Genomic DNA, 22,535 nt, shown 5'->3' with positions numbered 1-22,535 from the left:
AAATTACAATGGGCAAAGTTAGGCGGCTACTTACCGTCCCCCTACTTTTTTCAGATCTACTTTTACCCCTGTGTATCATTAAAAAGATACCTTATTTTTTTAGCTTAGGTAAAATTATCTTTCTTTTACTTTTTTTTTATCTTAGTAGTTAGACTTTACTCAAAAATTACATGTATATAGTACAAAAGAATAAAGTTGTTGTTCTATTAAATACAACTTACGACCGCTTTTTAATTAATTATTAAGATTATTAATATTATATATATATATATATATATATATTACTATTTTATAGTGTAATGTCTCTTTAATAGATATAATGCGCGCTATGTTTTTATGACTTTTTTTTAATTAACTACATGACAACACTAATCCAGATGCTGACTGTCAATACTTCCTCACTGCGGTCCTTTACGAGTTGGCCCCCGGTAACAGGTATGAATTAAATGCGTCGACTTTAGACTCCTATGTAACTACTTTTTTTTACAATATCTTTTTGCCGTACTACATTATTGTGATGCTTAACTAATTAATATCGTGATGCTTAACTTTTTCAAATTAGCTGCATTCCCCTTTGTAGACGATCCGTCGGTGACGAGGTCTTTAGGAAAACAGTATTGACAGTTCAAATGTCTGCTCCATAGAAAGAAAGCTTATGATTGGTGTGTTGCTGTAGCTTGTCCAATCAGAAGTAGGTTTTGATCCTTACAAGGCAAAGGAAAATTACGTGATATCTTCGGAACAGTGTGCAAAACGCAAAAGACATTTTTTTATAGTAGTTTATAAAGGTAGGGCTTTGTTTTATACACACACTCAAATAAGTATTTTCCACTTTCGATGCCAGTCAGCTTTGAAAATAGGAAAAGTATAAAATATCAGTGGAGCCAACTTGTTACTTTCATCAAAGCAATTGTAAGCATTGCAATGACAGAAATGCTAATAGGTTAATGTTAAAACTGACCGTATTTAGTTTTCAAGTGACATATCAAAATTCATATCCATATGAAGTGCATGTTTAAAAGTACCTCGGTCCAGTTTAATTGTGCGACGGAGGACGGTGGCTCAGTAGTAGAGCGCTCACCTGTGATGCTAGATATCCCTGATTCAATTCCAGCTTATGTGAATTTATGGTTAACAAGAGCATATTTGTGTTTTGTTTTTTTTTTCAGATTCTCCCGTTTTATCACACAGTAGTTCCCCAATTATTTCCTAATTCTTTACTTTATTAATCGTCCGTCTCCTTTAGTCTAAAGGACACAATCGAGAGACGTAAAATTTAAAGAGTTATTAACTTCATGTGGCTATTTATTTGCTTAAATTTATTGAGGGATAACAGCTGAAAAGTGACGTATCCAGTGACGTATTTAGGGGGGGTGACTTGGGCTCAAGCCTTCCCCCCGAAATAAATTTGTTACGCCACTGTATATATCTAATAAAAAGAACATTAAGAAGTAAATCTTGTTTCTTGCTTTTGAATCAACTGTTGAATGTTATTTTGGTATATCGTGCTTTTGTTACATTTATGTATTGTTCTTGCTTGTTGTAGGTCTATCGTCATGTAGATAATGTGATGTTTGAGAACCCGCATCTAGTGGAAAGATTTCTCAATTACTGGAGAAGCACAGGTCATCAACGCATAGGCTTTCTGTATGGAAAGTATGAGGTTCATAGTGATGTGCCTTTGGGAATTAGAGCTACCGTAGCTGCTATATATGAACCTCCGCAGGTGAGAAATTGGAACAGTGAACAAAATAGCTAATTCAAAGCAAGCGTAGATGAATAGTTAGGATTTTAGCTTTGCAATTAGATGTATCTCGTTTGAATCTTAACTTTTATTGTAGAGTGTTTGCCAGTCTCAGTAGTCTAATGCTGAAATAGGACCTTTAATATATAGATCCTGGCCTTATTTTTTTTCAACTTTTCCTTCCCATTGTTGCTACTGTTTCAGTGTGAAATGGATTTTCGAGCTAGTAACTATATATTAATTTGTACAATATGTCAGTACGCTAAGAAAATTAAGAATCATTTCACTTACTGGAAATTCTGGTTCTTGATATTTTTCTTGCACGTCCAAACATTTTGCTCCCCTGAATTGTTGTTCATAGAGGCTAAAAATAGGAGTAAAACTAACGGAAACAGTATGGAAATAAAGAACGAATTCGCCGGATAAAGCAGAAAAACTTTGTCATTTGTTATCGGCCACACTTCCAATGGTAGAGAAATATACTGTGAAGAGTGGATTCAAGTTGTAATATGTTCTTTCGCTTAGGCAGGAACACAACGTAATATTCTGGAATCAAGAATTCTATTTGGAGCCAGGAATGAAATAGGAGGACTTTTGTTTTTGAAAAGATGTTTAATTTTCTTTTAAAAAAATAAAATCAACTTTAACATTGGTGAGGGTTGGTTAAGTAAGGAATGGGACATAGTAATCAAAAAATATATCTAATATTGGGCTTGTAAGATAAACAGTAACATAGCGGTCGCGGTGGCTCAATGGTAGAGCGTTCATCTCTGGTGCATGCATCGATTCCAGCTCGCGCCAAGTGAGCTTTGTGGTGGACAACCAAAGTTGCGTGTGTTTTCTCGGGATTCTTCCGTTTCCTCTCACTTTCTCCATTCCACCATTTTATTCATTTCTTATCATCGTCTCCTTTAGCCTAGCCAGCATAATCGTGGAATGTAAAACTTCATTTTTATAAACAGTAACATAAGATGACCGGTTTCTGTTCTGATCAAAAGTACATACAACTTGATCTCACACCAGTTCACAGCGCACTGCACTACCATTTGACTTGTGACTGGCAGCAATCTATAAATAATATTTTTGCACTACTCTACCTCTGTAAGTCCGTTCCTTTATTTCCTGATGTTTTTATACTTCCATTTTTATCCTTCGTGAACAAGGCTGCAGAGAAGAGCCGAAAACTTAGAAAATGCAGGGAATTTTCAGGTAACAGTTTTATGTAAGCGAAATGATCGTTTATAGTATCATCTGTAGTAGATGCTCCATTGTCCATAGAATATACACTTTTACGTCATATTTTTGTTATACAAAAGATGGCTGTATCAGGACAATTAAAAGAAAAAAAATAAATGTAGTATTAAAAGAAAAAAGATACATAGGCGTGTAATACATGATTATATGTAATGACTGTGCACAGAAACCTTCCAGAACTAAATACAATTACAAATTTAGTGTTTCATAGTTCGGCTCATCATATTGTCAAGAAAGATGGAATAGGTAAAGAGCAGAATGAACCTTTTTTTTTTTTTTTTAACCTCTATGTATTAATTCTTAGAAAGGATGAAAAAGACGTGCAGTTATGTACGATTCTTTTCTATGTACTATATGAAGTTAAGTTGACTGCAACATGTTCGTCGTATATTTGGAATTCAGGTTTAAGCTAGAACTTTCAAGTTAAGATTTTGGCTACACACAGACACAAGTATTTATTCATCTAACTGTATATCTAAGTGTAAAAGCTATCTGTAAAAGCTAAGTGGATTAGCATTATGGATATATTTTAATTGAATTAAGACTATTCCCCGTATTTTCATGTACTATTTTTCCTTTTATCGTGCGTTCTACGTTTTTCGTTCTTTGAAGTGCTATTATCTGCATGGCGAAAATTTACCATCAACGTGTATTCGTCCACAAGTAATAGAGTACCTGAGGTAATTGATAATGCACTAAATGCCCGTTAACGTAATAATATAAAAGTTATATCGGTACTAGCAGAATACCCGTTCTTTGCATGGGCAGAATACATTTCATTTTGGACATAAAGTGCACCAAAACTGTCACCAATTAACTTAGGGACCCGAAAAACTATGAATTTGACACTAATATTAGTCATTTTCAATTATTTTTACATGTCACCATCCCCCTTTAGGAGTACTAATGAGGGCTGAATTTGGATTTGAATAATATCGGAAGTATCGCTGTTCATCTGAGCGACGTGAAAACTATGAATTCGACACTAATATCGGTCATTGTCGATTATTTTTATATCTCACTCTTCCTCTTCCACAATTTGCGGGGCTGAATTTGGATTTAAACGGTATCGGAAGTGTCACTGTTCATCTCAGCGACCCCGGAAACTATGGATTCGACACTGATATCGGTCATTTTCGATCATTTTTATATATCCCCTCCCCTAAGTTGCACTACCAAAGTGAAATGATAAAAACACTCCCTCATCTGTGTGTTGAAAATTTAATCGATATCGGTCGGGTGGTTCAAGAATTATTAAGTTATAACCATAGTCATTTTCATTTTTATATATGTATAGATTACTGATTCAAATACTAGAAGTCACAGAATGATCTTCTAGAGCAGCGTTTCCCAACCTTTTTCAACTTGCGGCACACTACAGGTGTAACTTGAATTCTCGCGGCACACCCATATTATATATATATATATATATATATATATATATATATATATATATATATATATATATATATAATTACCGTGGTATTTTAATGTGATTACTAATTTCCTTCTTACAGAGAAGAAAGCTCGATCACTGATTTTCTCCCGTGCTAAATCATTATACTTATTTTTCATTCTAATTTTAAAATAGAAAACAATAGCAATGAAATATAGGACTGGGGTTTTTAAAAATCCACTTTCTCTTTCGAAAACTGTATCTAACCTCTAACTAAAAGGGAAGATCACTAAATAACGAACAAAGAAACAAATCTCCTATACTTTTAAAACACAAATGTAGGTAATTTGTATGCATGCTTGCTTTGTTGAATTTATTGAATGATATGTTAAAATTTCAAGTTACGAAATAGTCTGCAACAATAAAGAAGTAATAATGGTCATGACAATGATAAATACGTTTTTCAACATTAAAAATGTACAGAAAAGTAACACAGTATGAAATTTAAAATTGTAGATTTATAGTAGAGGTTCATAGTAATGTGAAATATAAATATACATTTTCCCCTGTCTTGCAATTTGGTTCGTATAGAATTAATAATTTGTTTCGATTTTCTCGCGGCACACCAGCGGCCCATTCGCGGCACACCAGTGTGCCGCGGCACACCGGTTGGGAAACGCTGTTCTAGAGCATTGAATTGAAAAGTTGATGGTCCTATAAGATTATTTCGCAGCATTACTCCCTTGTACTGATTTTTGTTGAATATTTTCGCTGTGTGTTGGTAAGCTGTACAAATAAGAGTAATACTTAGTTTTGATTTCAGTTCCTGTAGATACCATTTTACTTACCTGTTTGTTTATTCAATTTCTGAATACTGCTTGCACTTGCAGGGTAAAAACAGAAGAAAGAAAAATAAAAACATCAGGTAAAATTCTAAGGCAAAGCAGTACTGGAAACACTGACAAAACCAAGGATCACACGTCAAAAATGTGATCTTCGGTTTTGACAAAGTGTTTCCAGCACTGCTCTACCCTAGTATTTCTTCCTGATGTTTTTATTTTTCTTTATAAACAGGATTCCAGGGAAGAGTCGAAAGTTCGGAAGTGCAAGTAGTATTTAGGAATTGAATTGAATTGAATTAACGTGCCGTTCAGCAACGAGGCTATGTGAGACGTGGACCTACTGATTAACGTGGAATCCGAACCACATAAGCTTCCGCCGGGAATAGAACCCGGAAAAATGAAATGAAATTTTTGAGTTTTACGTCCCACGATTATGCCGGTTAGGGTAAAGGAGACGGTGATGATGAGTAATGAATGAAATGGTGGAATGAAGAAAGTGAGAGGAAACGGGAGAACCCCTAAAAAACCCACTCACACGGTGTTTGTCCACCACAAAGTTCACAGGGAATAGAACCCGGGTCTCCCACAGAATTGTATAAACTTGTAAGTAGAAAGATAATTAGAATTACTGAGCGTTTGGTTAGAATGTTCTATAGAGGCGTTGCATAATTTGGCTTTCGGTTTTTCCTTGGAGCCCGTGTCACTATGATTGAAAATAGGAGAAAAATATAAGAATATCAAAAAAGATTTGTTTGTTTGTTTGTTCTTGGTTGGTTGGTTTATCCGCTCTTTTCGCTGAGCTTTATGAGATGTGGAGTTACAGTTTAAGGTTGACCCCGAACTACCATAATGCATTCAGTGCCCTTCTAGCAGGAATCAAATCTAGATCCTAGCGCACTAAAGATGCGCACGCTAGCCATCAAAGACACGTGTTAGATCAGTGGGAAGAACCAAGAAAATATTCGTAAAAAGGAACAAATTTATTAAGGAAGAGTAGTATTTTATCCAATCTAGTGGTAATTTAAGTCTTAAGCGATTTTGTAGCTCTGAAGGGAAGTAGTCAGTCTGTTGGTACTCTCTGACAAGAAGTGGTTGCCAACTCCTGGTGTATTTCTAACCAGAAGAAAGAGCAAAAAGAAAAGAAAGAAAGAAAGTTAAATAAAACGATTCTAGAAGCTAATCGAATATAGCAGAATAATGTGATAATTGCTCTTGAAAGAATTCGTGATGATAATATTCCTTGTAATATTGATTTAGAAGGTAATACGTAATGAAGTGGAGAAACAGTGTTTAGACGATATTTTGTGTTTAATTATTAGCATTGCAAAAGATATTTTAACATTTGACACAGTCTCATAAAAAAATTTACGGTTGGTACTCTCTGACAAGAAGTGGTTGCCAACTCCTGGTGTATTTCTAACCAGAAGAAAGAGCAAAAAGAAAAGAAAGAAAGAAAGTTAAATAAAACGATTCTAGAAGCTAATCGAATATAGCAGAATAATGTGATAATTGCTCTTGAAAGAATTCGTGATGATAATATTCCTTGTAATATTGATTTAGAAGGTAATACGTAATAAAGTGGAGAAACAGTGTTTAGACGATATTTTGTGTTTAATTATTAGCATTGCAAAAGATATTTTAACATTTGACACAGTCTCATAAAAAATTTACGGTCCTGACTGACGGAAATGAAATGGAATGGAAATGAAAGACATGTCTTTCTGTCTTTCTTATTTGAAATAGAAAGAAGAAAAGCCGGCTGAGCACGATGAATACATAATTTCATAACAAATTCAGCCTTTTAATATCTATAACAAATAACAGATTCTGAGACTGTATCTCAAACCCCTAACAAGGATTATTGAATCTCTTCAAAGCATTGCATTCGAGACGTTCATATTTTCGTCGTTAGTTACTAAGTGTATTTGAGCTTACTAAATACGAACAAAAATAAATAAATAAGAAATTGAAAGCGGAGAAAGGGAATTTAGACAAAGACTGGGATATTATAATAACAAAACGTTAAAAAAAAAAAAAAAAAGTCATATACACAAGAGCTAGTTGTGAAGGTTTAAGCTCTTCCCACTGGTCTAGTAGCTAGCGCACGAGTTCCCGCGTTGTTTTCCCGTCGAAGAGTCTTGAAATTCGAACTCAGTATGGTGGATTGAGTTCTACCTTAAACTGTGGATCCACGTCTCACATAGCCTCAGTACTGAAAAAGGGCGCTAAATTCTAAATGATCAAACAAATCTCAAGGTTTAACGTCCTCTGTAAAGCCACAATGAAAACTTACTAGCGTGTCTAGTTGTTTTTGGATATAACGACTTGTTGCACAATCAGCAGGAATTTGTATGATCATTAGTTTACGCAAATCTAATTATGTTCTTACTAGTGTACTTGTTACTTAGATGTTCATTGCTGGTGTCTCTTTGCTATAACGAACCTAAAATAACAAAATTATCACCGGTGCCATCATTACACTTGATAGCAGTGCTTGTTAGTTCGTATTTTTAATCTATAAAAAAATAATAACACATGGGGTGATAAATCAAAGAAACCAACGGGAAATTTCTTACCAGCAGTAGTCCAATTAAAGATTTTTTTTTAAAAAAACGAAATATTGGTAGGACTAATTACAACTTTGGGTCTTTAAAGCAGTGATCACCAAACCGTCGATCACGAGCTACTATCCCTGCTCAGCATAAGCTCTAAACTCCGATAAACAAAATATTTGTATCCTTCCGCTTGTCACAAATACGATTGGCTAGTGATGTATCACTCCCACTCCCCACGGGGAGGAGCAAATTATACACGTGCATTTTGACAATACTTTCTCCTGTTGTCCAGATACTTACAGCAGCAGCAGAAAAGAAAGAAAAAGACTCGAAAGATTAAAAAAATATATTTGCATTTCGCTGGTAAACAATTGTTGCTTTTTTCGATTGCAGGATCATTAGATAATCCGTATTATATTTTTGTCATTTATAATAATATAGTAGTTTTATATGGAGATTCATAGTAGAAGCAATAATCAAAATCATATGAACTATTTTGCGGAGGAGTACAAGCCCCCGGTAGGCCAGCAGCAAATCGGCAAGATTTATTGTCACGTGGCTTTGTTTATCGCAGTTTAGAGCTTACGCCGAACAGAGTTTAGTAACTAGCGGAGACATTTTCGGTAGATCGCGTTAACGCTCCGGTTGTCTAACCTTGATTCCTCCACTGAACTGGTGCTAACAATAAGAGGGCGCTGACGACAACAACTGCTTGTTTCTCCCGCACAACTGCTATTGTCAGCCTCATCTCACAGCTGATTATATACGTGTGGGGTTGAGCATGTTATGTTTTTCGTGTATATATTTGACATTTGCTAACTTGGATAGTTAGTGTACACGCATGGAGTTGTCCACGTTATGATTTTCGTGTATATATTAGACATTTGCTAACTTGGATAGTTTGTGTACACGCATGGAGTTGTGCACGTTGTTTTTCGTGTATATATTTGACATTTGCTAACTTGGATAGTTTGTGTACACGCATGGAGTTGTGCACGTTATGTTTTTCGTGTGTATATTTGACATTTGCTAACTTGGATAGTTTGTGTACACGCATGGAGTTGTGCACGTTATGTTTTTCGTGTGTATATTAGACATTTGCTAACTTGGATAGTTTGATTACGTATTTACTAGAAATGTAAGTTTATAGGCAATAAACAAATGTAAGATTTTAAAAAAAAAAAATGGTAGCTCACAGTAGGATTTATAACAGTACGTAGCTCAGAAGCTTAATAAGTTTGGCGACTACTGCTTTAGAATATCTCGGTACGTACTAACATTAACTCTAAAACTACAAGCTGTTTATTTTATTGATATTTTTAGTCCTGTATTCTGTTGAGTTTGTTAAAAAATGTGATCGTGTGTGTCTATGAGTAGCAAGAAAATTAAATACTTTTGTCTCATTCGTTTCAGGAGAGCACGCGGGATTCTGTTTCGCTGTTGAAGGACGATAAGGAAGAATTAGTTGAACAGCTAGCTTCCCAATTAGGTCTACGTCGCGTAGGATGGATTTTTACTGATTTGGTTGCAGATGATATCAAGAAAGGAACGGTAAGTCGAAAGTTATATTTAGGTAATGAGAGCGTTGAAATCTAATCTTCAATGCAATTGTGTGACAACAGGGTTACTACTGGTCAGGGAAGTAAGGGAAAATGGTGCAGGTCAGGGAAAGTCAGGGAAAAAGACTGAAAATCAGGGAAATTTTATAAAATATATTTTTTCTAACATTAATTGTACACCAATTCCAGCTTAGCCAGCCATTAATGATCATAGTATGGAACGTTGCTCAGATTTTTATGGGTGATAAGTGGAATGTACATATGAGCAATTGATTATTATTTGTCTGTATGGAATAAATATTCTCATATATAAATATTCGCCGTTATTTATTCCTTATTTATATGTCAACGTCATCCGACACCTGTCATGAAAGTCAGAGAATTTCCTGCCAAAGGTCAGGTAAAGTCAGTGAGAAGTCAGGGAAATAGATTTCTGCAGATCAGTAGAAACCCTGGACAGTTTCAAAATTTAAGAGAGATTAGGAAGTTCCATTCATTTGCAAGATTAGTTCTAATTCAATTGAAAGAATATTCAGAGGTATGTATTTCACAAATGAAGCGAACATTTTTTTCTTCTACCATCTAATTTTAACTATAGTTGAAGTAAAATATTCTATAAACTCTTTGATTTCATATTGTCAAACTAAACACAACAATACACTGAGCAAGGCTGTGTGAACGATATATATATAAAACGCACAATCACGTTAACAGTTTCAACACAATAACTGTGTCTTCATCAGACTTCCACAATTATTCCACAAGGATAATTAGAGGACAAGAATGTATCCAGCAGAAACGTATATTTTTAATTGGACAAGCGCGCAATTGAATAACACAAGTATTATTTTTTAATGAAGGGGCGGAGCGTAATTAAAAGTTGATCTCCGGGAAGTATATGAGAGATGACGAATTCCCAAGTAGCCAGAAGGAGTGGAAGTGTGATGAAGACACAGTTATTGTGTTACATATTGTTACGTGATTGCGTGTTTTATATATCATTCACATATATATATTGTTACGTGATTTCATGTTTTATATATCATTCACATATCCTTCCTCAGTGTGGTTTATGTTTAGTTAGAAGTAAATTAGTAGGTAGTAAAAGTAGATCGGATTTAATGTACAAGAGTATGATTTATATCCTTTGTCTACTTCGTGAACGAGATTAGCTTTCTTTGTAATTGAGCTGTTGAGAGATTGTTATTAGCTAAGGAATATAGGAGTTAAAAGTCACCAATGAATAAAAAGAATATGGATAGATGAATACGTACACAACTCGAGATATCTGGCCAGACTTCACCTAACAAATAAATAAATTATACATAATTACGTACATATATATTCATTATAATATACAATTATTAAAATATTATAAAATTTTTAAAATGTCTGATACCAGTAAGGACGAACACTACAGAATCCTACGTTTTAATAATTTTGCAATTGTTCAATTTTGAACTTTTCACTCGTGAATTGCAAGAGAGAAGAGTTATTATTTTCTTTTTAACACAAGATTCAGTTATTTTAATTGTTAAAGGTGAAACAAACATTTCTACAAAGTTTTGAATTAAAGACATACGAGTACTTAATCATTATATCTATTGGATGTTGACGTAATTAATCTTCCGATTACTATTGGGAAATATCTTACGGAAACCTATTACGATTTCTCCCGAATTTATAGTATGAATAAAAAGTGTGAATTGTTGAATGGATAGCTTCCCACCAGACCTCGAAAGAAATCACTTATTTTCTGTCTATATATTAAATATCATCTACGGTCATTTCTATCGAAATGATCTCTGAAAGAAAAGTATACTCAGGACATCACTCAGAGTTAGAGAAAAATAATTTGTTCCATCTCAATTTTGACTATTATCTAAGACAAATTCTAAGTAAACTAAGGTCACCACTTAAACCTCGAATGAAATCCGTTATTCTCTCTGAATAGTGACCAGCATCAGGTCAACACCTAACTAGAAGAAAGCTAACGGTAAAGAATTCCACGGCTACATATACTCCGACACCAGCTGCCTCTTTCCGAACATTGCGTTTAAAATCCACGCAGCGCGAGAGAAAGTACCCCTGATGGACTGGTAAATTTATATCCCGCTTTCCACAGGAAGTTTTACGAGTAACTCTAAATAAATAAACAACCTACAATGTAAGAAACAAAGCGTAAAAGACACATACATAAATTAAATCAATTCTAAAAGTCTGCCCAGACTTAACCAATCAACAAACAAAATGTACGTAATTACGTATGAAATATGTTAAAGCATCATAAAATCAAAACATGTACGATATCAGTAAGTGCATACATTTCGTTCTTACAAGCTTCCGTTGAGCAGATTCCTACGTTTCAATAATCATGTGATTGCTTAATTGTCAACAACTTCTCATCCGTGAAGATGATTTTAAACAAATTTTCTGCATGTGTAAGTCACTTTTGACAATACGACGCGCTGTTGACACAGGAATTTCTGTTTGCTGGGTTAATTCCTCCATTGTCCAGTTCCTGTTCTCACTTAAACACTTTTCGATCACCATAGCCCGTACTTCTTTGTCCACGGACACAGGATGTCCACTTTGAGACAAATTGGTAGTTAACACTAGTGATGATTTCAGATTGGTAATCCTTGTTAGGAACGATCAGAGATATGCCCCGGAAATCATTTTCCTCGGGCCGACCTGAAATCATCATTGGTTGACACTCTTCCCGCTTGAAGACCTCTACTCACATCGCCACGAGTAGATAGGATATTTCACGCGCATCCACTGCTATGACAATCTCGTACATTTCTACCGCGGAGATCCTATCTTTACGTACGCACATTTCTCGTGATACATCTCCTCTAATCTCGAACATCGTCGCTCAACACCGAACATGGTTGCGTGCGTGCTCACCTGCGCACGTTCTCCATCTAGTGGCAGCATGAGGAAGATCATACCACATACTTTCAAATGTTTATCTTAAATTTTTCAAGTTGTCTCCTTTCAAGAAAGGAAAAAAAAGTGCCGTGTCTTATGAAGTATACGTATATGATATATAATTACTAGAAAGCGCTTTTCCATACAGAATAGGGGAACTGATTTTACCTGGAACATTTGGTATAATTCAACCAGCAGAAATGTGGTGTAATGCAAACACTAGGCTGTCCAAGTTCAACAGGAGTTGAGGTACAATTCATGTGATCTGAGTGGCTCAGCACCGACTGCGAGAATGATAAAATATATAGTTGTTCAGGAATCGCATTGAGTAACGTAATAGTTAACACATCGGCACGGTAAACCGGAGACCTGAGTTTGATTATCAATCCAGTCATGCATTTTTACTCTTTGTAACTGGTCTTTCATAGTTTTTGTGCTGAAAAGAGACATTAAACTCAAATTAATTGATTCACTCAGTTAAAGGCAAGTTATACTAGGTATAATACACGATCAGTATTTATCATTACAAATGTATAAGCAAGTAAAATTGCTACTAATTTGAGGAGGCAAAGTAATGGTTTTCAGTTAAACACAGAAGTATTGACAAAGAATGTGAAATTACAAAGATATTCACAAATATATTTAAAATCGTACAACAATTGAATTTCAACAATTGAAGGGTAAGGGGAAAAAACAAGGAATGTCCATTTGTGTATTTTAACAGGTACTTTGTCCTATCTGTTAGTGACTGTTGGTACTACTAAACTGCCTATGCAATGTATGCGTAGATATAGAAATGTCCATGTAAAAAGGAGCGAAAGATTTGACCAGCTTTGAAAGAACAAGGAATGTCCCGCGCAGAAGCAAAATTATCAAGGATTGTCCAATATGTTGTAACTAACTAATGATGCCATCTGGCGACTAACACTGCTGAAGTAATAGTTTGTGCGCCCTCTTCAAGACGCTTCTACTGCGTGCCGATGAAAAGTGTTTGGTTACGTTGTGGTAATAATACTGTATTCAGTTAAGTATCCTTACAATGAGTTCAAGTGCGGACGAAAATTCACGGAGATGAAAATATCAAGCGACAAGCGTGGATTGGTTTTCCATCACAGTACTTACAACAGCGCTTGGATGAGCAACCCCAACACCTCAAAGAAGATAAGACGTTCTAACAGCAGAGGCGGATCTAAAAGATAAAAGCTGGGGGAAGGGGGTGCGCAACTAGACCCCAGACTATGATAGGTATATCATGGGCTTACTATATACTTTCAAAAGTTATAAATAATTGCTTAAGTTATTGTTGTCACTCAAAAACTGGGAGGCCGCCACTGTCTAACAGCAACATCCTCGAAAAAGTAGAATTTGAGATTTCAACACAAGCCTACAACAATCTCCTTCCTGTTTCAAAACCTAAGTACACTTATCTTCATATTTTGAAACGATTTTGTGACCCTAGAACCCAAATGTTTTACGAGACACTACCATATCAGCAACAGTGAAGTGGGCATTTCTAATCGTTACATACAATAGCATAGGACATTCCTTGTTCTTTCCGCAAACGTCCCAGACTTTACTTTGCAAAACAATAAATATGCACTTTGCCAATAGCAGTATTGTTCTGATTATGCTTTCTGGCAAACGAATGAACATTAACCTTTAATTTTACTAAGTAGTTGTTTGTGTAATTCAACCCTATTCATTTTGTACATGGTTTTCAATATTAAAATGCAGCTTTCTCGAAAATGAAGTTTTGTGTCATTCCTTCTTTTTTCCTCTTACCCTTCAATTATTCTTGTAATTGTGTAAAAGCTTGTCTTGACGTTAATAACAAGTAATAATATTAATAATAATGTCTGCTGTATGTTTCTGTTCCAGGTGAAACATTTCCGGAATATTGATAGCCATTTTTTGTCAGCAGAAGAATGCATAATGGCAGGTTACTTTCAAAATAAACATCCAAATTCTTGTCACTTCTCACCAAATGGTTATTTCGGCTCAAAGTTTGTCACTGTCTGTGTAACAGGTGAGTTATATAATACGTTCATATTGTTTACGTAAGCTATGTGATATAAATACGAACCTTGCGCAAAAGTGTTGTATTTTATTCTTTCCGTCTTCCAGTATTTTACTTGCTTTAGGAACTTCAAGTTTCATCGGGGGTCACATCTTATGGAGTATTAAATCGAGAAGTGAATCACATAGTGGCTGTTTAGTCTTTTCCGTCAATATTGTACTGGATAAACTTCGAAAAATAAGTGCAAAACTTTGTTAATGTACACTCATGTCCAAAATGATTGTCGTATATCTATAACTATCTTCTTGTAAGAATATAATTTGATAATAATTTTGCAGGGCAGTTTTAATAGTGATACTATGTGTATAATCGAGAAATGTATATTTGTGGTAAATTTCATAGGAAAAGAATTATAAATACGAATATTAGAATGAGTAAAAGAAAATGTTGCTAAATCGACAAGACAGTTTTATTTTCGTCTTCTTGTTCTTATTTACTTCTCTTTTGACATGAAATTTGCCACATACATGTCTTTGTCGATTATTAACATACTAACATTATAAGAAATACCGGGCGAATTCGTTATCAAATTATATTCCAACAACAACATATTTATAGACATGCGACAATAATTTTAGACAGGAGTGTACATATAAAATGTACATTTTCAATCTTATTAAGAATAAGAACGAATTCTACATTCAACTTTTGATTCATAGTAGCCAGCCACTCTGGTGTATCCATTTATGAAAAATTGCTGAAAACTTTTTGTTTCAGTATGAAATTCTTTTGTGCACGTTTTAAACTTAACCTATATTGAAACGACAAAAAGAAATATGGTTACAAGAATTAAATAACATATCAGAGACTCGAAAGATCAAAATCTCGCGGTTTCAGGTGTTTCTAAATATTTGGTCATCTCTAAGCACATCATTATTAAGGTACTATTGTTTCATAAGACATTGTCACAAATAGAATGGTTCGACGTATGAATCTTACTTTATTAGAATGAGGGAGCTGGAATTAAATCTAGATCAGGGATTTTTAGACAAGAGTTCGAATTATAACACCAACTTAGCAAATAACACAAATTGTGTTCAATGATGTGCAAGTTTCAAAAGCGCACAAAAATTTCTCACACTGAAAAAAAAAAGAAAGAAATCTGCAATTTTTCATAAATAAACAAAACAAAGTGATTAGCTACTATGTGTCAAAAGTTGAATATGGAATTGGTTGTTATTCATAGTAGGATTCAATATGTACGTTAACGAAGTTTTACGAGTTGTGCAGCTAGTTTTAGTCTATCCAGTAGAAAATTGATGAGGAAGGAACCAAATATCCACCATGTGATTCACTTCTCGATTTAATTCTTCATAAGGTTTGACCCCGGTTAAAGTTTGCAGTTTCTAAAGCAAGTGAAATTTCGAGAAAGAGAGAAAGAATAAAATACAGTACAACACTTTTTTGCAAGGTACATAAGAAACTTTCATTTCTATATTATAGGTAAGGTATAACGTTGTCACGGTAATTGGCATGAATGTAAATGGTTTGTTGAGAAGTAGGGCCACTCAGTACCCCTTTTCCAATTGTTTTGTCCCTAAATTAACATTTACAAAAATTATAAGTACTCACCCACCGTTTTAATGTTAGCTTCGCTATCCCAAGATTTACTTCCGTTTATGAAACATACCAGGAGTTTTGGTTAAGAAAGTTAAAATAAAATGAAAGGAATTGTTTACTAATCTTAAAACCAGAAGAGGTTCCCTCGTGGAAATTATCATTATACTTCGAATTTATTTACGTTGTCTTTGTTTTGTAGCCAGTTGCCAAAACTTTGTACTAATATTCTGTGGTCATTGTTAATTAGGATTTGTAAGATTAGTGAGCGGATTTCTTTTATTTTACTTTTCCTTTCGTAACTGAAAACCGCAACCCATACTGCTCTGTAGATGGTAGCAGTTCTTGGGCTACTGAAATTAACAAGAAGAGAAAAATATTGAAACGTGGATGAGTACCTACCATAGTTTCTTATCCCATTCTGAATCTTATCCCATTGCAGATGCATGTTGTTTGGTGAATGGCTCGGTACTTTTTTCATGTTCAAAGTATCCTGCTTACTTTTACTTTTTGGGTATACATTGGATAGGTGGAACGTTGAAATTCTTTTTACTTTTGCGAAAATAAAAGTTAAAACTTGAGCAAGTTCTGAATGTTATAAGAAGCGCTAACACAGCTTAAACCGAAATTACCATAATCATTGTTATTTTAAGTAGTCTGAATAGCAGTAACTTCGAAATAGAATTAAACCTAGAAAGGCATCTTTAAAATGTCCCAAGTTAAGCTCCCCCAAGACTTGATTTAATCATGTAATATGACAATATGTTCACAAAACACTATCATAGGAAAGCTCGGGAGAAAGAACCGGAAGCATAGATACTAAAGGAACAGGAAAAGAAGCCGATATTATGCGCTATTAGAGCAAATGTCACGGCAAGATAGTCAACTCTCTACGTTACTGGTTGAACACTGTTACCAATTCGATATACTACATTAGAAAAATCTTAGATTTGAGCCTAAAAACTTCAGACAAACCAGAGTATTTGGGATCAGACGAAAATTTTTACTCTTGAAATGTGGATATGTTCGCATAAATACTGACGTATGGTGGCCCCAACCAGGGATTTATCGTAATCTCTTTAGTGAGGTCATAACACTTCTGTGTTGTTGGCGATCCCCGCTGCCAATTTTGATTGTAAATATGAATTTACTTCTTTTGCTGTATCTTTGTGGTTCATAAATTGCTATATTACTCGCACTTCTTTCATTCATACGCTAAAGTAACTTCAGATTACCAAGATTGTTACCTGAGGATTATCAGGGATGTTATTCATTTAGCATTCTGTTCTCTACGTAGAATGTATCTCAATAAAGTTAACATTATTCAGACTATATAGAACACTTAATTGTACTCTTCATAGGTGATGCGAGCAATCAAGTCCATATGGAAGGTTACCAAGTATCCAACCAGTGTATGGCCCTTGTTCGAGATGATTGTCTGGTGCCTACCTTAGATGCCCCTGAGCTAGGTTACGTACGGGGTTCCTCTGATAAGCAGTACGTTCCTGATGTCTACTATAAGGTAAGTGGAAAATTTTTATTCGATTTACTAATCATATTCAGTTAATTTATTTAATGACAAAACTCTCGTAAAGTAAAGGTGTTAGTCAACTGTGCCAGTAGTTAAAAAAATTGAGCTCACCGACATATCCCAGAACGTAGATTCTTCATCACCCTTCTCAAAAAAGAAATTGAAACTTCTACCTAGTTATTAATTAAATAGTGTTCTGATCTCATTTTTTAAGAATTCATATTTTATAAACATGCTTTCCAAAGTATTAGAAGAGTTAAGTTTTCCAGAATAGATCGTTGATTCCAGTGTTCCGAAATGACTTGTCAACTAGTATTATTTACTCTGAAGTTGGTTACACTAGCGCTACCTATGTGATAATTCTATAAAATACGTCAAGTTGTGCGTCACTGTTCAACTAGCCATTAAGTATTTAGCTTATTCCTACCTCTAAGACGGATACTCATTACGGCAATTGAAAAATACGGATTATACAGAAGATATTTTCCTTAAAAAAAAAAAAAAGAAAAAAACCTAGGCAGGAGAATGATAGATGCGAGAATATGGTATTATGAAAAAGAAAGAAAGGAAAACAAGTGGATTTCGCTTTACATTGTAAAACTGTGCTTGACTTCCAAGATGATGACCCCAAGGGGGCTCAGGGAAAAATACATGGAGATAGCGAAGGGAGGTGAAAAAGAAATGTATTTAGGATCTAGTAGCGGAAATTATATATATAGAGGGTATCTCAAAAGTAATGGTAAAAAATAAAATCACTGATTTCTGGCACCAAGACAAGAAAAAAGTTTATATGACATATAGTCCAGAAGTGGACAGGGGCGGAGCTAGACAGATTCGAATATGGGGGGAAAGGAACTTGCCGACTTAAAAAACCTCATTGAAAATGCGTGTGAACAGTTTCGCAACACACCGGGAGTGATGGAATGCATTCGAAACTCACGATTAGCACGTTACATAGATGTGGGAGGAGAGCACTTTGAACGTCTTCTGTAGGTGCGTTTATTGTTAGTACGTATGACCTACTAGTTTGTAGTGCTACTCTGTATAAGATATTGTGTTACAAATACAGTACGTCGTTGTGTATTCTGCCTGTTATTTCATTACATTATACGAGTAGTTATACTTGTTCTTATTTCTACCTTCTCTCTGCAAGTTTATAACTAGTATACCACTTTCCATTGCCCCCTGAGATTATGCAGCCATGCTAAGTGATCTTTGCTTTCACTCCTATTGTACGTGCGTGCAATCGTGTCATGGATAACAACTTTTTTTCTGTATGGTTTTCATCTTTACTGCACCGTTTCAATACCCGTGCCATTAGACATTCGTTGAATCTCAAAATGACGTATGGAGAATCTCCGGCGCAGGTATGTAACATACGTTTAACATCAAGTCAGTATGATTTTTATATATTTATAAACCCACTTCCTACCTCCTTTCATTATTCCGCTGGCAGGTGTGAAATTCTTCCCCCCCCCCCCCCCACACACACATTCGAAGCTGTCTAGCTCCGCCCTTGTCCACTTCCAGACTATATGTCATGTAAACTTTTTTCTTGCTTTGGTGCCAGAAAACTGTGGTTTTATTTTTTATCATTACTTTTGGATACAGGATGTCTCAAAAGTCCCGTGACATAGGGTACAGCATAAGTCCCACAACATAAGTGAATGAAGTTACTGACTTTTACGCTGACGTGTCGATAGTCAGCCGTCATTTCAAACTTGCCCCCTTCACTTTATATTGTGAGTCCAGGTAAATGGCAACGTTGCATTTTTGTTTAACATTGGGGAAATAAATAGTGTAGAGCCCAAATAGCTCGTCCGATTTTTTTTTTTAAAAAAACCTTCACTTTAGATTGAACACATCATATTTGAAGATGGTTTTTCCTCTTACATTTTGTTGTAACTCTGATAATAACAGTTACCCTATGTCAGCGGATTTTTGAGACACCCTGCATATAAAATTTCTTATTTTGATAGAAGTATTTTACTTCAGTACTTATTGTCAAATATAGCAAAGAATATTAAACAAATAAAGACTTATCCCCCCCCCCCAAAAAAAAAATCAATTAGAATAAAAGAGGAATGAAACTAGTGAAAAACTGCATAATGAACACAAGAAAAATACAAATACAACAAAAACTGCATATTCAGGTTGGAGGATATTGTGAAATCTGAGTCACTAGGCCTTACGAGCGATAAAACATCAGTAATGAAAAACTGTATTATAAATAGGGAATTACTTACAGAAGTCGCTGGCAAGAGAATGTAAGAAAAGAGGGTCGGGATGTGAAATACGTTGAGGAAGCCTGCAAAAGAGGGATAAAGTTAGAAATGGAACCTCGTCTTGAGATGATCTGTAAAACAGTTTCACGCTGTCTCTTGAACTTTTGCTCCGTAGTAATCAATAATCAAACTGGAATTGTATTAGATTTTACTACTTTCCTTTCAATAGAAGAATAAGACCTACTATGAAATCTGTTCGTGATATCCTGAATCCATATTTAAAAAAAAAGTAAAATGTCACTTTCCTCCTATTACCTTTAAGTACTATGGGAGTAAATATTTCAAAGCGAAAGGTGTAACTAACTGATTCATACTAGCGTTCCTACCTTGAATAACTTTATATATATACCGGGTGATTCAATAAGAACGTACCAGGCCTATACCGCAGCTAATACTGCACGTAGAGCTGTCAAAGAAACAATTGAACTACCAAATTGTATGTGTAGAATGCAATAAAAATAGTAGCGAGAGCAGTGGCGTATCGTGAATATCTCCAAAAGCGGTCATCTGCAAAATTTGACATGGAAACAGGGGTTGGTTGTGCCCCCATTGAAACAAGCGCACAATGGGAGAAACGTCGAGAGAAAACACGTTGGCATATTTCTTCCCCGCTGGCAGCAACACGGTCGCATTACTAGGTGAAAGTCAGATGGTGCGAGGGTGTTTCTTCTCGACGTTTCTCCCATTGTGCGCTTGTTTCAATGGAGGCACAACCCACCCCTGTTTCCGTGTCCAATTTTGCAGATGATCCCCGTTGGAGATATTCACGATACGCCACTGGTGTCGCTACTATTTTTATTGCATTCTACACTACGATTTGGTAGTTTAATTGTTTCTTTGACGGCTCTATGTGCACTATTAGCTGCGATAAAGGCTGCTACGGGTAGTCAGATACAAGTCTGCAACAACGCCTCTAGCGGCTAAATGGGAAAGGATATAAGTTTGTCCTCTAAAAGTTGCATGACATTTAATGTCCTTTCGAACGATTCCAACAATTAAACCACTTTCCATTGCAAATTTTGAAGTTGCTCCCCGTTGGAGGTATTCACGAGATGCCACTGGTCTCGCTACTATTTTATTGCATTCTACATATACGATTTGGTAATGCAATTTTTTGTTTGAAGGCTCTACACCCGTCGTTTGCAGTATTAGCGGCGATATAGGCCTGGTACGTTCTTATTGCATCACCCGGTATATATATATATATATATATATATATATATATATATATATATATATATATAAACTGAAGAAAGCAACGTTTATTAAAAGTAATAATAAATCCATCCATCTATATAAATAAAAATAAAAGTGACTGTGTTTGTGACTCAATAACTTTTGAACCACCTGACGACGGCCTGGGATGGTGTTTTATCGTTTCACTCACTTTGACGGTGCAACTTCAGAGAGGGGACGGAGGAGATGTATAAAAATGATTGAAAATAAATGAACGATATTAGTGTTGAATCCATAGTTTTTGGGGTCGCTGGGATGAATGGATGATGAATAGTGACACACCCGGTGCCATTTAAATCCAAATTCAGCCTCGCAACATGGAAGATAATCGAAAATGACCGATATCAGAGAGCGTTTGAGTAACAGTAAAAAGTGACTGACTAACGGAACATATTACTGATATTTTTCTTATTTTAAGCCAGCGAAGAGAGTAATTGACGCTAGTTATACATAAATAAATAATAATAATATTAATATTTTTAAATAACGTTGTTTTGTTCGGCGAAAGAGCTAGTAATTTTTACAACTATAGTGAGAAAGTGAGAAAGGAGGGTAGAAATGAAACCAATTTTTGGATGGTGAGTCCATTTTAAGAATCTGCTTTTTCTTACCGTTTTTTTTTTCTCTGTAGTGATCAACGTTGAAACCGGACATGGTTTATCTCTACCACTTCCGGTTCCAGTGGAGAATTAAGGGAGAAAGAGAAACTTAATTTTGAGACACTAAATCTGATAGACGGGTGGACATAGTTGTTGTATAAGACTTCCTGTTCTTATGCACGTAGTTTAGAAGTATAAAAACATTTTATGGTTCGGAATCATGTAAATGCCTTTATGGGATTGATAGTTAAAGATTTTATCTTTGAAAGTATGAAGTGTATTTTATTCGTATCATTCTTTATCTGTCTGGGGTATACTGTACTATATTCATTAAGAGTGAAAACATTGTAAGTGCAGATAACGTCAACTTCGTACATAATCTGAAAGCTAAATCTTTACCACCAGTAAAGCTCTAACGAATCAAATTTTTCAACGATCTGCTGTTGTTACGTTTCCTTCCTTCGTTAATCTAACGTACTTCTAATAAGAAACTTTTGAAAGAAGTGTGTTGAACAAACATTATCCGTTATTTTTAGGATATGCGACTTTGGAATAAAACGGGAACTGCAGCTCTGGACCATGTACGTTTACTGCTGAAAGGAGCAAAATTATGTAGTGCGGCAACGCAATATTGAAATAGTGGCATAATGCGACACATCTATATTTAGTGTTATAATAAACTGTTGAGAATGTAACCATTAGAATCCACTAAAACTGAGATCCTTTGACAGTTGACGTTTACACGTTGTTCTGACCGCTGCACTATTTGAAAACACTCTCTTGTCGTTTTTGTTGGACCAAAAGATCCAATATATTTCAGGGAAAACTTTTCTTGTAGGCCTTATATCTGAAGAACTACATATAGTGTAGCCAAATCAAACTATCACTTAACTCAGTATGATGTACTTATGCCGTAAAAAGTACGAAAACTCGATTTAGGGGCCGTTCAAAAATTTTATGTCCCCT

General features: G+C 35.1%; 1 protein-coding gene across 3 annotated transcripts in view; it reads left to right on the top strand.

Moving 5' to 3' along the window:
- Npl4 (nuclear protein localization 4) overlaps window positions 1-22,535 on the top strand; it is a 267,388-nt gene that overhangs the window by 126,479 nt on the left and 118,374 nt on the right. For all 3 annotated transcript variants that reach the window (XM_081731827.1, XM_081731829.1, XM_081731828.1), the window contains exons 6-9: window positions 1,547-1,726; window positions 9,205-9,342; window positions 14,163-14,310; window positions 17,280-17,440. In XM_081731827.1, coding sequence (XP_081587953.1) covers window positions 1,547-1,726; window positions 9,205-9,342; window positions 14,163-14,310; window positions 17,280-17,440 — 627 coding nt within the window. The remainder of the gene's footprint in view (window positions 1-1,546; window positions 1,727-9,204; window positions 9,343-14,162; window positions 14,311-17,279; window positions 17,441-22,535) is intronic.

The sequence above is a fragment of the Thermobia domestica genome, chromosome 11 (assembly GCF_964235325.1).
Source record: "Thermobia domestica chromosome 11, izTheDome1.hap1.1, whole genome shotgun sequence".
Classification (NCBI taxonomy): Eukaryota; Metazoa; Arthropoda; class Insecta; order Zygentoma; family Lepismatidae; genus Thermobia; species Thermobia domestica.
The sequence above is the reverse complement of the archived record's forward strand: the minus strand, read 5'-3'. Positions and strand labels throughout refer to the sequence as shown.